The following is a 15,140-nucleotide window of genomic DNA, read 5'->3' as shown; positions in this document are numbered from 1 at the left end:
TCCGGTTCAGTTTTATTTTCACAATCAAAAACATTGGTCAGGAGTACATTTGGATGAACAATGACGCTACATTAGTCTTTAAAAATTATATTGTGATTACTGAGTTTTGGCTCAGTATTTACCCTGAGGTAAAGCTGATAACACAGGCCAGAATCTCATTTTAAAAAGTTCACCAATCATTTTCAAACCCTTATTTTTACTGTCCCACTTAAAGCCATGACAGCTTTGATTCTAAACTCAACCACAAATACCCAGAAATCTCTTCTCATTCATCACTGACTCTTCCCTCTCATTCCCTGACATTACCAAATACATTATGACATCAGCTCTTTCTGCATGAAATCCATTATTTTTAGAGTCAAACCTCAAGATAAGATCTTGACAATGAATCAGACTTCTAATAAGAGTCTCCCTTCTCTGCCATGTACAGATAGTGTGAACATACAGTAACAGTTACCGTTTCTCTCTCATGACAAGAAAAGCTGCTGACAAAGTTGCAGTGTTTCCTCTGGACAAGAGACTTCATGGCCGATGGTCCGAGGGTCGCAGTAGATCTCATAGTCATTTCCACCCTGTCACAAAAAAGCACAGACATACAAACAGAAGAAAGCTTTCAGACACAGGTTACTAATGTAAACGTCATATTAAAATACCGGTATATGTGTGCATCTGGGTTATCTTTCATATCTGAGTCCTAAAGCAGTTATAACAATGCTTTCTTCATACTAGCTCAGACAAGGCCATCTGCAAATAGTGGAGCCAGGATTATTGTTCATATCAAAAAATCTTTGAATGCATTGACACATAAACTGCTCATCCTCCTACACAGCAGCAAGGTCCCCATCATCTTGTTAAAGTGGTCATAAAGAAACATGAGGATTAGGAGCACAAAATGTGATTGACGGACTCTACATCTGACCAAACCAATTTACTCATCTACTTTCCAAAAAAAAATTAGTACCAGTTACTTTGTAAAAAAGGCTCTAGCCTATAGGGCCACACCTATGTTAGGATGATGTTCATTGACTACAGCTCTGCATTCAACACAGTCATACCACACAGACTTTCTGAAAAAATCCTCAACCTTGGACTGGCACCACGCCTCTGTAGGTGGGTGCTGAACCTCCTGACAGACAGACCTCAGCCAGTCAGGATAGGAAACAGGACAGTAAGCACAGGGACTCCCCCCCCAGGGCTGTGTACTGAGCCCGCTTCTGTACACCCTCTTCACCCATGTCTGTGTGGCCGCAGAGCAACACCAGCATCATAAAGGTTGCGGATGACACCACAGTCATTGGACTGATCACTGGTGGAGAGGAGACATCATACAGAAGGCAAGTGGTTGACCTGGTGACCTGGTGCCAGGAAAATAATCTCTCCTTGAACACAAATAAGACGAAGGAGATGATTATTGATCCACGGAGGAGGAGGACAGAGCAGCACACACCACTTCACATCAGTGGGACAGAGGTAGAGAGGGTGAAAACCTTCAAATTCCTTGTGACCTACATCAGTGAGGACTTAACCTGGACTCACAACTGTCACCACCTTGTGAAGAAAGCACAGCAGAGACTTTTCTTCTTGAGAAAGCTGAGGAAATTCGGCATGACACCCAGAATCCTCAGCAATTTCTATAGATGTACAGTGGAAAGTGTCATAACCAGCTCCATCACGGTGTGGGACGGAGCCAGCTCTGCTCAGGACAGGAAGGCTCTGCAGAGAGTGATACTGCACAGCACATCTCTGGAGTAGCCTTCCCATCACTCAGGGACATTTACACCAGTAGGTTCGTCAGCAGGGCCCACAACATCATAAAGGACAATACACACCCACAACAGCCTTTTCACACTCCTGCCTTCAGGGAGGCGATACAGGAACGTGAGAACAAGGACAACTAGGCTCCTCAAGAGTTTTTACCCGCAAGCCATCAGACTCCTGAATACAGACACTTCGCACACCCCACCCACCCCCGATATTCTCTGTAAAAGGCAGCATAGTGAGGCTGCATGACCAAAGTAAGAGAAAGACGTGGGTTAGTTGAAGTATGGCTAACTCAGTAAGTGTGTTGTATACTGTCGGAGTCAGCTAGGTGCCAGTCTGACAACAAAGGCTTCTTTGCATCAAGTAGGTACATCTAGTCTCTTTATTACTGGTTTCACTGAGCAGTTCTACTGGCATTCTACCTTTTAAAGAATTTCTATGTTAGCACTAAAGCCACCAGACTCTGTGCTGTTGTTCAGTATTTAGCAGACTCACAGGTTTGGTCTTGTCTCCAAAGAAGTGAATGGTTGAGTAGTTGTCCTTCTCAACAATCCCCAGACAGTACCTCTTATCCCACCCATCAGGAAACACATCAAAGCTGATCTGCCCTCCTGCAGAGAAACACAGACATGATACAGAAAATCCATATCACACTGAGAAGGAGAACAGCCACAAGTGACCTGATGTTTCATCCTGAAGTTCTCTCTGAAGTTCATGCACTCATTTGTTCCATAAAGATGTATAATTTCAGCTACCTGAAGCACACAGGCTGTTGCTGCTTTCATAAACAGACTGGCTGAAAACGCAAAAGCTGAAAAACTGTAATGAGCGTTGTTGACTTACCAATTGAAAATGAAAGCCCTTTTCCTTTGAACTCTTCCTTTAATACAGACACAAACGTCTCTCTGATTTTCTCTTTCTGTTAAGAAAGAAAGAAAGACAAAATAATCACAGCCCTGAGGTGGAGCCTCATTTTCTGTCGATTTTCATTCTTTTGTGCTGGAGATTATTTGAAATAATATATATGTGTCACTGCTTTAGTCAAACAGGAACCTCTAGGTGTCAATCAATGTGTCACATTCTGTGCATGACATATACACTGAGCACTTTAATAGGAACACCTGTGCACCTGCTTATTCAGGCAGTTATCCAATCAGCCAATCATGTGACAGCACTGAAATGTATAAAATCCTGCAGATGAAGGTCAGGAGCTTCAGTTAATGTTCACATCAAACGTCAGAATGAAAAAATGTGATCTAAGTGACTTTAACTGTGGAGTGATTGTTGGTGCCAGATGGGCTGGATTCACACTTTCAGATCGGAGCCAAAAACAACAAGCAAACAAAACCAAAGCATCCACTGAAGCAGCAGCTCTGAGGATGGAAACACCCTGTTGATGAGAGAGGTCAGAAGAGAATAGTCAGACTGGTTGGAGCTGACTGAAAGGCTACATTAACTCAGATAACCATTCTTTACAACTCTGGTGAACAGAAAAGCTTCTGAACAGCACATCCAGTTTTGAGGTGGATGAACTACAACAGCAGAGACCACGTCAGGTTCCAGTCCTGTCAGTCAATAACAGAGATCTGAGGCTACAGTGGACACAGACTCACCAAAACTGGACAGATGAAGACTAGAAAATCATAGCCTGCTCTGATGGATCTGGATTTCAGCTGAGGCTGCAGATGGCAGTGTCAGAGTTTGGCATCAACAGCATGAATCTATTTACCCAACCTGCCCTGTGTCAACAGTCCAGGCTGGTGGTGGTGGTGTGATGGTGTGGGTAATGTTTTCTTGGTTCACTTTGGGCCTTAATACCAATCAGTCATGGTCTGAATGTCACAGTCTGTCTGAGTATTGTTGCTGACCATGTTTATGGCCACAGTTCACCATCTTCTAATGGCTACTTCCAGCAGGATAATGCTCCATGTCACAAAGCTAATGTCGTCTCAAACTGGTTTCATGAACATGACAGTGAGTTCAGTGAAATTCAGTGTCCTGCCCAGTCTCCAGACATGAATCCAGTAGAACACATTTGGGATGTGGTAGAACAGGAGATTGGCAGCATGAATAATGTGATGAATCATCTCAACATGGAGCAGAACCTCAAAAGAAAGTTTCCAACATCTGGTGAATCCATGACAGCAAAGTTAGGAACTACCCAGTGTCCATGTGGAGAACCTGATAAAGAACTCAGTGAGTGTATACACTAATAATTAATTTTTGGCCACTGAGATGCAAAGGAAGCTGATATTAAAACCCATTTTATTATCACATTAAAAAGATGTTTGTCAAGCATCTTAACCAAACGTTGCCTAAAATCTCCACAGATACATAAGAGCAGCATTTATTTGGAGCCATGTTTCTGGCCACTGGACGAACGTCTGCTCAGTATTCACTCTTGTCTGTTTTGGTCTCCACTAACTCCTAAGAAAAACATCTGGCTCTTCAGCTGCTAAATGTATGACTATGCTCACCTGCTGGTCTCTAACTGCGTCTGACTGATGTTGAGTGGAAAGACAGGACCAAAACAATAAGCGTGTGTGCAATAAAACCAAAACAATGCGCTGAAAGATGCTAACATGCTCTGTGGGTTACCTCTTCCACACATCATATAGCCATTTCATTTAATACAAAAACATCAATGAGTTTTAAGTGATACATGTTCTGACTCAAACTAAAGACATCTTACTCAGTGTGAATGCATGTGCGCTACCTGATCTAGCTCGTAGAATTCGTTCCTCTCTTCCTGCGTACAGCTGCGACCAACAGGGGAGACGTTCAACATACCATTACGGAATTCAATAAATGTCCCCCTGTAAAACATTACACATTACAGTTTAGTTTCCATAAGGCTAAAGCAGGTCATTGCTATCCATTAGTATTCTATGCATTCAAATGCTGCAGAACTTCCAGTACACCTGCATGACCATTCCATCTGTTACACAACTACAGAACCATTATCTAAAGAACACTAACAAATACTGATCATGTGATGACCACTCTGATTTGTCCATACCTCTTCTTAGGCAGTTTGATCTTGGCCATGTAGTTGAGGCAGAAGTTGATGAAATCTTGCAGCAGCTCTTCTCCCATATGGGCCTGGATGGACTGACGACAGCAAGAAGACTAAGTAAACTCCCCTGGCCTGTCACATGAGGTACTGTCATCATATTCAGAATATCTTTTTTTTGTTCACAAAACCAGGATTGAGATGGCAAATCATCTTCATCTGTCAAAAAAAACTGACACTACAGGCTTACAACCATTAAAACAAAAAGGTGTGGTTTGGATACATTACATCAATACTACCTGAACTGAGAGTAACTGTCCATTTTTATAGGCCACAAGACCATTTTCAGCAAACACATAGTCCACTTTCTGGAGCACTGCACACAGACGAACAGAACAACAGAGTCAAACTAACTACACACTTAAGAAGTAAATATTTTGTTGGTCTATAGAAGGACAGATGTGTGTGTCTCACCATCATCTCCCAGCTGCTCCTTGATCTTGCTGAGGTCTGAACCCCCAACCACTCCAACATGAACCCGAGTCCTCAACTTCTCAAGGAACTTGGTCATATCTGGAGTCACACGCTGAAACGCATGACAGAAAAAAATGACAGAAACGAGACTTAATCAAATGATCAAATTGAAAATAATGCCAAGATAGATCACAAAGATGCAGGAAGAAAATCCATAACCTTTGATAGTTTGCATCATCAAACCCTTCTGCAGACTGAAGTTTAATGTCAGCCATTTTTTTAACATTATGTTTTATTGATTTGAACCACAAACATGTACACATACAGTCAATGCTACTATCAAATCTGTATCAGCACAGCATGTATACAACCAAATGGCAAACCAAAATAAATAAATAAATTAAATAAATTAAATAATAATATTTATTAGTAAAAAACAAATAATAACTCACAAGACTCATCCTGTTCAACAAAGACACCTCATATGCATATTCCATAAGTGATAACAATAACCATTATTAAGGGCAAACCATTACTCACAAATATTAAGAATATTAAGTTCTGTACTTAAAAAAATGACACGCTCTCACATATTAATTGACAGAAGCTTACAGTTCTTTACTTGTGGAGTAGGTTTCATAACACAACGGAAACACGATTATAGAATTAGCACCGTTTGAGCGACCCGCACATTTGTTGTGCCTCTAAGTGCGGCCATGTTTGCCATAGCTCTACACAATTCGTGGTCAGCCTGAATATTTAATATATGTGTAATTTAAAAAATGACAAAGTCCTTTGGGCTTTTGGTTCCGTCAGACACGAGGGGTAGTTGTAATTCCCTGGTCTGTGATTGGTTTGCAAACTGAATGACCTGCACTGACACCGACACAACACTACTCTTATCACTGCTGTACGTCTGTCGCCGTGTCGCGGGTAATACGTATACGCCTACGTATGACGTTACTGACCGGAACTATGTTCCAAAGTACACGGAGCGCTTTATCGCTCGGAAGAACTACAGTTACAGCGTGGAGCCGGATGTTGAGAAGACATTATATAGTGCTAAATGTTTGAAGTGAGTCAGATGTATCAGTAGTTTTTCACACGCACGCACTCTCTGTCTACCTGTCTTGCAGCCGTCAGAGTTCCGTCCACATCAAAGAGGCAGAGTGTGCTCGAGTCCACGGCGTCTTCACTCATCTCGCCTCTCTGCCCTCAGACGGATCCGCTGATGTCTCTGTGGACAGACACAGTCTATATTCTCCACATGTACAGTGTTCTCTCAGTGTGTATCCGCACTCTTTCTCGCTGCCAGTATTTTTAGATACCGGTCCTTCTTTCCACTGTATCACTGCAGAGAACTACCACTACTACCAAAGATATTGGTGTCCTCTTCTTTAGTGTTTACTAACTGAGCGCAGGAGTAAGGCCCATACCGCCACCCAGTGTGCCGGAGTGTGTAGAACCGACATGAAATAAAGCCCTTTTCTGTCTTGGCTGATATCAGGTCACATCTTAATAACTTCGGCTTAAAGCTATAAGAAAAGAATGCAGCATTCCCCTCCCCAGCTGTGAAACAACAACGTGATGGGGGTGCTATGTTTTCCTACATACTGATTGGAAACTCCCTTTCATGTTCCTCTCTTTGTTGTCAGGAAGGCCTTGATATTTTCTGAGGACAGGGGATACCTTGTTGAGGGGTTCTACAAATGGAGTTGATTGAACTGCAACACAGAAACATGTATTTCACTTTTTTACTGCATGGAGCAATTCTGTGTGGAAGGAAAGCCTGTTGGTTCTACTTATTCAAAATATTAAGCAATAGTTTTCAATTGGCCATGCACTTCATTGTTGTCTATGGAAAAAACAACACCTGGTTCAGATATGCTTTTGATATGCTAATGAATTCTCTGATTCTTCAGACCTTGTCGTAACACTCAACAATCATGGACCCCTCCTTCATATAAAACTGCAAGTCTGAGGGCAGAAGACGAAGGTATTTCTTAACTTCAGTAAAATCTTCTTTGATTGTGTCTTAGTAAAACACCTCATGAGTTTCTTTTTAACTCCATTCCTATCAGCCTCTGAAGTCTTTGTTCTCCATGTTGTCTCCCTAATATTCTCTTTTGCACTGCATGATCATGATGCAGTGTCTATTTGTGAAGCCTCATTACATATAGCAGTTTGACAAAGTTTTATTTTTTTCCTGGGATTAACTGGGATTTTTAGGGACCTGGAGAGGAAAAAGTATTTGACAAGAAAATAGAACATTTGAGAAAGGCAGTAAAAATACAATGAAGAGAAATATGAACTCCCTGGCCTCTTTTATTAGGTGTACCTATACAACCTGATGGAATCCAGTACAACCTCTCAGCCACATTCTAATTTTACAAAGCTTATAATGTTCAGAGTAGTATTAATTCAACTATATACATTACTGTTGGTTAGTCTGGTTAGTGGTGGTGTTGTACAGGTCTACATTATATTATCCACCCTCTTGTTTGTAAATGAGTAGTACAACACCACTTTAAACTAATAAACTGTTAAATTAACATCTCTCTGAAAATCGAAACAGAACCCTATTATACAGTATGTACATGCTGTCCTACAAAAGTTATTATTACTGTGGGGTATTGTTTTAGAAAGATAATGGTTCTGTGATAGCTTCATTGTGGTGCAGATTTGAAACAAGCCATTTGCTGCAAACAAAAGGAGAAACATTTTGTTGAAGTTTTTCTTTGACATGCCACTCACTCACTTTTTTTAAAATTTTTTTATCAGACATAGCTATAGACCCCCTTCCATGTTTCTGCATGAATTGTTTATAAATAACAAACTACATAACACAGCTCACTGATGAAGAACTATCCGTGTTTTGCATACATTACCTATATTCGGGTTATTTTTCCGCCATTTTCAAACAGTTTCCTGCCCATGAAAAAAAAGAGGATTATAGACTACACGCCATTTTTTTGTGCAGTTTTTGTCATTGCTCCCATGTACTTTTAGTGCTGTAAGGCACCATGTATAATGTTTAAACACGCTCATTACTTTCATAATTTGTTATGGTTTAGAAATCTATAACAAACTACTGTTTATTGATGGACAGCGTGTTTTCATATGAGAACAACAGGCCTAAATCTTATACATCACAATCTTATGGAGATGTATAAGATTTTGCACTTTTAACAAATATTAACTATTTTTTCCCCAGTAATTCATATATTGTGTATATTCAGTCAAAACACTAAAGAATGGCAGTTTTCCCTTCAAATTTGATTTCTCACTTAATAGACGCGAGTACACAGACGCCATTGCACACCAAAGGCACTTAAGTTGTATTCTGAAGTGGAAAGCTAAAACCGGAAGTCTTATTTTCATTCTCTGGCAAGTTTAGCCATCACCCGCGCCGATGGAAATCAAATGAGCAGTTTTGTGTTTCACTTACAAGTGCGAGTTGTTAAAAAAAATGACAGTGAAACAGGCTATTAATCGTTTATGTTGCTGTTGGTCTCATCCAGGAAACAAACGGTTAAGACGTGTCCCCAACCACATCAACAGATGCTTTGACTCTGAGAAAACAAAGGAGTTTTCGCGCCGAATGTTTAAAAGACCAATTCAACCAATCGGCGTACAGGTAATGCATCCAAACATGATATCTTAATCTTGCACAATGCACCCAATCACAGCACCGTGTCTGTCTTGTGCCCAACGTTCAAATTTAAATACTTGAATCTGACCAATCCGCTGATAGCGGGGAGGAGCTGTGGAAGTAGTTCTGGTCAAGTTAGTTCAGTCTCGCAGACGGTGACAAAACAGTTGCGCTTTCTTCCTCATTCACTCGTTTACAACTTGTCTTGCAGCAAACAGGTAAGGGAATCACTTTTGCGACAATATTTTCCAACTTTGTTGTTTATAGTAACCGTTGTTTCTTTGGTAATTTGGTGTAATGTCTATGGCGACCGAGTTTCCTACGTTGAGTCTTATTAGTGAATAAATAATTTCGTTTTGTATTTTGGCATAAATCGCAACATTGCGTAAATTCTCCGTGTGGAAGAAGCCGTTGGAGTGTAGTTATTTCAAATTACAAATGATGAAGTTTCGCGTCTCTGTCGATTCCGTGTAACAGGCAATGTAGTCTATGGCTGTGCGATTAGTGCGCAGCATGCAGTTCAAACGCCATTTGGTTTTGTAGCTTAGCCTGCTACAACACGGTAGCGGCCACATTTTAAGTTTGAATTAAGTTGCCATTTGGGTTAGACTCACTCCCGTGCTTAGTTACTCAGTAATCAGAGGTGGACTAGCAGTCGCGCAAAAGTGAAGTGGTTCTTATTAGAGTACTTTAAGAAGTTTTTTTTTGCGCAGTTTAGTTTAGGCGGGAAGATACAAAATGGAGTCGCGTCTTTTTGTCCCAGAGAAGCAGAAATCCGATTAGAGCCTTAAAACACCCCTGGGCGTCAGCTTGCCCCATTTGTACTTCTATAACGTTGCTTGCAATACTCGACGATAAATGTGCGGATATTTGCCTGGATCAATATTAATTAAACTAAACATTTACTTTTATTTATTTGTGTTCTTTTAAAAATTAACATTTTGTGTGTATATGATATATATGTAAGTATATCTATATATGTGTGTGTGTGTGTTATTTTACTAGGTACAAGCTTTACATTATACTGTCTACTCAGATGCTTTAGAAGTGTTTTTTATTTTTTTAAACTTCCAATTCCCTTTACATGTTGTGTTCTTGCTGTTGTTTGTAGATTAAGTGCAGCCATGACAAAGGACCCAAATAAGCCAAGAGGGAAAACCTCCTCCTATGCTTTCTTTGTCGCAACCTGCCGTGAAGAGCACAAAAAGAAACACCCAGGGACCAGTGTAAGCTTTGCAGAGTTTTCCAAGAAATGCTCTGAGAGATGGAAGGTGAGTTGGTATCAAATGTTTAGGGCTGGACATGGGATTTTCCATATTACCAAATTATGGTTTATTATATCATTCAGTGTTATAAAGTGAAAAGAGCAAGTTACTTGAATAGATTAAAAAGTTTTGTTGCAGATGCGGTTCCTGTCTGTATTTTTTCCTGATCCATGAGTTACACACACAGAACACAATCAAACACTCACAGCATTCCATACACTGGACTGGCACTAAGCTGCACTTTATTACTTACTTACCTACTTACTTAACTTTACTTACTCTACTTTGTGTTTATATTTTGTGTTCTTTTCTTTTTAAGTATTTGTGTTATTTGTGTGCCTTAAAGCCGAGAGTCTCTGCAAAATCTCGTTATGTTCACATAATGACAATAAAGACTCTTTATTCAAAATCTGTACATGCCACTCTACATAAGGATATTAAATTAGATGCTTGTCTTCAATAAATACAACTTGATAAATATGTCCATGGAGGCCGTAACTGAAGAAGCTTTCTGTTTTGCCTTTTAAAGACCATGTCAGCAAAGGAGAAGGTGAAATTTGAGGAGATGGCCAAGAATGACAAGATCAGATATGACCGAGAGATGAAATCGTACGTCCCTCCTAAGGGTGCCAAGAAGGGCAAGAAGAAGAAAGACCCCAATGCCCCAAAGAGGCCACCGTAAGTCTTCACCACAGTAGTCCCATGTAGCGTTAAAAAAAGTTGAGAGAAGAAATGTGTTTTTTTTTTTTAAGCTACTTTCATGTGTTGGTGCTTTCTGGCATTAATCCCATCTTCTGCTTTATTTTCCTTTCCAGCTCTGCTTTCTTTGTGTTCTGTTCCGATCACCGTCCCAGGATCAAGGAGGAGAACCCTGGTATCTCCATTGGTGACATTGCCAAGAAGCTTGGCGAGTTGTGGGCTACACAGAGTTCCAAAGACAAGGCTCCTTATGAGGCCAAAGCTGCCAAACTGAAGGAAAAATACGAGAAGGTATCCACCTTTTGCCCAGCATTTTTGTGTAGTGCCACTTAAGGTCACTTAAACCAATGACAAAATGACAGGAGTAGTGATTCCCGTTGCTGTAAATGCTCTTTAGGGCACCAGGCACTGATGTGTAGCTGAAAATGGTAACATTTGCTAAAGATTAGATTGCCGTTACAGTTCATAGCACATAGAAAAGGTTCTAACACAGTTTTCAGTATATTAAGACACTTGTATGAGGAGGCTACATACATTGTCCCTTTCTTTTTAGGATATTGCTGCTTACCGAGCCAAAGGTGGTTCAGGGAAGAGTGATGCTGGTAAAAAGAGTGGCCCAGGCAGGCCAGCTGCCAAGAAAGCAGAACCAGCTGATGACGACGATGATGATGAGGAAGAGGATGACGACGAAGAGGAAGATGAAGATGATGATGATGAGGATGACGACTAAGCGGTTTATGTTAACGGATGTGAAGTTTGCAATGTGTTGTTCAGCTTAACTCTGTGTTTTGTGTGTATGATTCAAAAAGTATAGCCTGCTGTCCCTGTTAGTCTGCCTCTGTTGGATACCAGACCTTTATTCCTTTTCTAATTCAGGGATTTAGTGTTTATTTTGTCACTTAGCCCCATTATGACCCCCCCAGCTGAACTTGGGTTTGTTACATTTTAGATCCTTGTTACTATCGAAACGGGCAGCCAGATATCAACTTCCTGTCGTAATATAATGGACTGAAATTCCTGTACAGGCGGTGGACAGCAGCAAATCAGTAAAGTTTTAAAGTTATTGTTTCTGGATGCACTGCTTATGTTTTCCTTTTAGTGGTGCTGTTTCTTCAGTCATTTTACTACCAGGATTTATCTGTAGTTTGATAAAATGTTTGCAGCCATTTTTAATGTGGAACTTTGAAAACTTTCATGTAGAATGAATTTTTCTTTTTGTAATAAAATTTTGTATATTGATAGTTGTGTGGACCTAATCGTTCACCTTTTGCTTATTGGTACTTAAATCATACAAGTAAAGCTGTGGTTGCAATAATTGTTAGGATATACTGGGATTGTATGCATCAGAATCAAATTTTAAGATGCAATTGAATTCTGTACAACATTGTGCTGGTAATGCATTCTCAAAGTCAACAAACTGGAGTAACAAACTTCATAAATCAGATGAGTGATGTTTTCTAGGCCTGTTATTAGGCTTACTTGAGAAGACTGCTCTATTCATAAAAACAGGAATTCGTAATGGCTTTACTTTTTAAGATGTCAGCAGGTTTCCTCACAAAGACATATTCACACTGTAAGTTAAAGTTGAGAAATGTAGTCTATCTGCAGTATTTGATCTGAACTGATTATAGAATTTATATCGGGCCCTGTCATGTCATCCACTAATAGCAAGTGCAAAAGCAACACTTAGACAGGTTCAGATAATGCCAGTTCATTATAAATTACAGACAGCTTACCAGGCAGGCCCACTAGGCCAGAGCTTTTGTCACAACAAATTGTCCTTTCAAGACAATTGGGGTGTTGGACATCTGTGCCTGGGGGCCTGTAATCTTATGTGTCCATGCCTGTAGGTTGTGGAGGGGTAAACACAATTAGTCAAGTAGCCTAATTGGTTTAGGCTGTACTATAATGATGACTGCAAGGCCATTTGGTAGTGCCTTGCATTTTTACTTGAGGTCAGCTGTTTGGTTAACTTAGGTCAGGTGTGTTGTCTGCAGTTATAACAAATAATACAGTTTAAGTATTATGGTGTACTGGCTTTAGTCATGATTTCTTTTATCATGAGGTTAGAATAAGTTTTAGATTTTAATATATGGACAATATGTATTTTGGACAAAAGGCATGTAGTGATAAATATTCTTCATTAAAAGCAGGGAAGAAATTTTCTGCATATTCCTCTTTATTCATTCAACACAAACTAATATTTAAATATGTATACGTGTGAAATTCACTGCATTTACAGTCACCCTGATCCTTTATCTGGCATTTGAAAACTTGCAACAATAACAACATTCTGGCCGAAAGTATAGTAAACTGAGGAGATGTCCCTTGTTTACACCATGTTCTGGTAACACCACTTACACATAGTATCAGGGCATTTTTCAGTACTTAGAATGCAGTACAGAGTTACAACTAGAAGCACTTCTGTGAAATTGTAGGGAAAAAAACTTGTTGATGTTTCCATAAGTTTACCTAGTTTGTCTAGTTTTAAGGTCTCAGAGGGGACAAAATACCATCATAAGATCATTTGGTCATTTTTCTGACCCTTAATTGTCATTTTCCACTGTCTCTATGACTGTTATTTAAAAATATTATGACCAATGCCACCCCATAATAATACAGAAATATTTTCATAATTAGCTTTGCCAGTACATACCTTTTAACAATTATTATACATTTGTGAATTAAACTAATTAACCAAAACAGCTGAAGTTACATCCAACCACAAATCTGAAATTTGTTAGCTTGGGAAGGTAGTGTTTTGAAATAAATAAATGGTATTATTACACTAAGTAGAGTAGGACAACAGTTACTGAGAAGTGTTTGATGTATGGTTAGAACTTTTTTAAAAAGTAATTTTCAAAAAATTTGTGCGGTGATGTAAATGACATTGTGTGGTAGAAAAGACTTAATGAACGTGGATGTAAAAAATTGAAACCAGTAGAAACATTTGAAACATTTTGTTTAACTGCAAAATACTGGCAAGTAAAGTACATATAGTACATATAAGCAATAAACGATACATCAAAATGACATCAAATAATTGTGACAGTTGGATATATTCTGAAATTTCTAACTGGTCTCTTCAGCTAACAGTTGTGTATGAGTCACTTTTCATGGCCAAATCTAGTGTTGTCTTACTGTTGTCTTATGTGGCATCTTAAAACAGACAAAATTCATTTTAATTAATGTATATACATAGAATTACCCTTATCTATTTTTACAGTCCATATTACTTGGAGCCTATCAGCATTTAAACGTCTTTTTCATCACACAGGGGAGTGTGGTGGAGACATTTCTACAGCATTTTGTTAAAAAATGCAAGCTAGCCTAGCATATTGACTTTGATATGAGAGCTAGCATTCAAAATACACTTATTTAACCTGAAAGAATCTACCCTCTTTCTAACTTCCATGGAGATACAATGTGTTTGGACATGACATATATTAAAAATGTTATCTGCTCAAGCAATATTCACCTTGTTTTTTCTTCAAAAGCTGTACATAAAAATGCACGTCCTCCATATCAGACATTAGCAGCCACCTGATCAATCTACTGACTTATTGTTGTGTGTAAAAAATAATGTTGACAACTTTTGCACAATAACAAGGACAAAACACATATTAAAAGCTATAGGGATGCTGAAAAGTAAGGAGAAATCACAATGTCAGATATAAAAAAATTCAAAGATGATTTTATTGTTATTTTTACATAAACAGAGAAATGCTGGAAATGCTATGTATTCGTAAAAATATGACCAAATGAATGTCAGTAGTCTAAGAAGCTCCCACATGTAAGATAACAGTGACCACAAGTTCTTTTCAGGTCTACTCTCCTCGTTATGCCTCCTGACTAAAGTTTATTTATTATTAGTAAGAATAATAACTTGAGCCACATCAATAAGTGATGATGAGGTTAATTACCAGAACTGCTGTCACGTTATTATCTCACGGCCCATATTGGCTAGATATAAACAGAATTCTCAATGATGATCAGATGTAGCTGATCAACATATCTAATCAAGTCATGTGGATGAGAGTGTATATACAGTGATATACAGTACTGTGATGAATGTTGTCGGCAGAGACAACTGCTTGGGGTCAGATTAAGCATCGTAAGACATAACTGGGTATGGATAAGGTGAAGGGAAGCACGAATCGACGGAAAACCAGACTTTACTTCCCCCTGAATCTGCTTTGGAATCTGAGACCAACCATTTACGTGGAAGAATTGGTCTTACTGGCACCCCGGACAGCCAATGACTGATCAAAATGCT

The 15,140-nt window shown here is 39.3% G+C and overlaps 2 protein-coding genes and 1 long non-coding RNA gene across 3 annotated transcripts; 2 read left to right on the top strand and 1 right to left on the bottom strand.

Moving 5' to 3' along the window:
• pmm2 (phosphomannomutase 2) lies at window positions 1–6,638 on the bottom strand. The gene is made up of 8 exons (XM_041035899.1): window positions 6,374–6,638; window positions 5,249–5,360; window positions 5,074–5,150; window positions 4,781–4,872; window positions 4,478–4,577; window positions 2,605–2,680; window positions 2,257–2,372; window positions 1–572 (listed from the first exon to the last, which is right to left on the bottom strand). The coding sequence occupies exons 1-8, from the start codon at window positions 6,446–6,448 to the stop codon at window positions 468–470; spliced, it is 753 nt and encodes a 250-aa protein (XP_040891833.1). The 5' UTR covers window positions 6,449–6,638; the 3' UTR covers window positions 1–467.
• LOC121180469 lies at window positions 6,230–8,876 on the top strand. The gene is made up of 3 exons (XR_005893951.1): window positions 6,230–6,323; window positions 7,171–7,244; window positions 8,770–8,876. It is a non-coding gene; the product is annotated as an uncharacterized LOC121180469 (long non-coding RNA).
• A 124-nt stretch (window positions 8,877–9,000) lies between these two features.
• hmgb2a (high mobility group box 2a) lies at window positions 9,001–12,103 on the top strand. The gene is made up of 5 exons (XM_041035901.1): window positions 9,001–9,118; window positions 10,012–10,171; window positions 10,695–10,843; window positions 10,981–11,155; window positions 11,418–12,103. Exons 2-5 carry the CDS (start codon window positions 10,025–10,027, stop codon window positions 11,592–11,594), a joined length of 648 nt encoding a protein of 215 aa, XP_040891835.1. The 5' UTR covers window positions 9,001–9,118; window positions 10,012–10,024; the 3' UTR covers window positions 11,595–12,103.
• Window positions 12,104–15,140: the final 3,037 nt, after the last annotated feature.

Source organism: Toxotes jaculatrix, chromosome 4, assembly GCF_017976425.1.
Source record: "Toxotes jaculatrix isolate fToxJac2 chromosome 4, fToxJac2.pri, whole genome shotgun sequence".
In the NCBI taxonomy this organism is placed as follows: domain Eukaryota; kingdom Metazoa; phylum Chordata; class Actinopteri; family Toxotidae; genus Toxotes; species Toxotes jaculatrix.
The sequence above is the reverse complement of the archived record's forward strand: the minus strand, read 5'-3'. Positions and strand labels throughout refer to the sequence as shown.

Coding starts and splice junctions, on each gene's coding strand:
- pmm2 (XM_041035899.1), bottom strand. CDS start 6,448: ATGAGTGAAGACGCCGTGGACTCGAGCACACTCTGCCTCTTTGATGTG. Junction 5,151..5,248: donor GGAGCAGCTGGGAGATGATG/GTGAGACACACA, acceptor GTCTGTGTGCAG/TGCTCCAGAAAGTGGACTAT. Junction 573..2,256: donor TTGGAGACAAGACCAAACCT/GTGAGTCTGCTA, acceptor TTTTTGTGACAG/GGTGGAAATGACTATGAGAT.
- hmgb2a (XM_041035901.1), top strand. CDS start 10,025: ATGACAAAGGACCCAAATAAGCCAAGAGGGAAAACCTCCTCCTATGCT. Junction 10,172..10,694: donor AATGCTCTGAGAGATGGAAG/GTGAGTTGGTAT, acceptor TGCCTTTTAAAG/ACCATGTCAGCAAAGGAGAA. Junction 11,156..11,417: donor TGAAGGAAAAATACGAGAAG/GTATCCACCTTT, acceptor CTTTCTTTTTAG/GATATTGCTGCTTACCGAGC.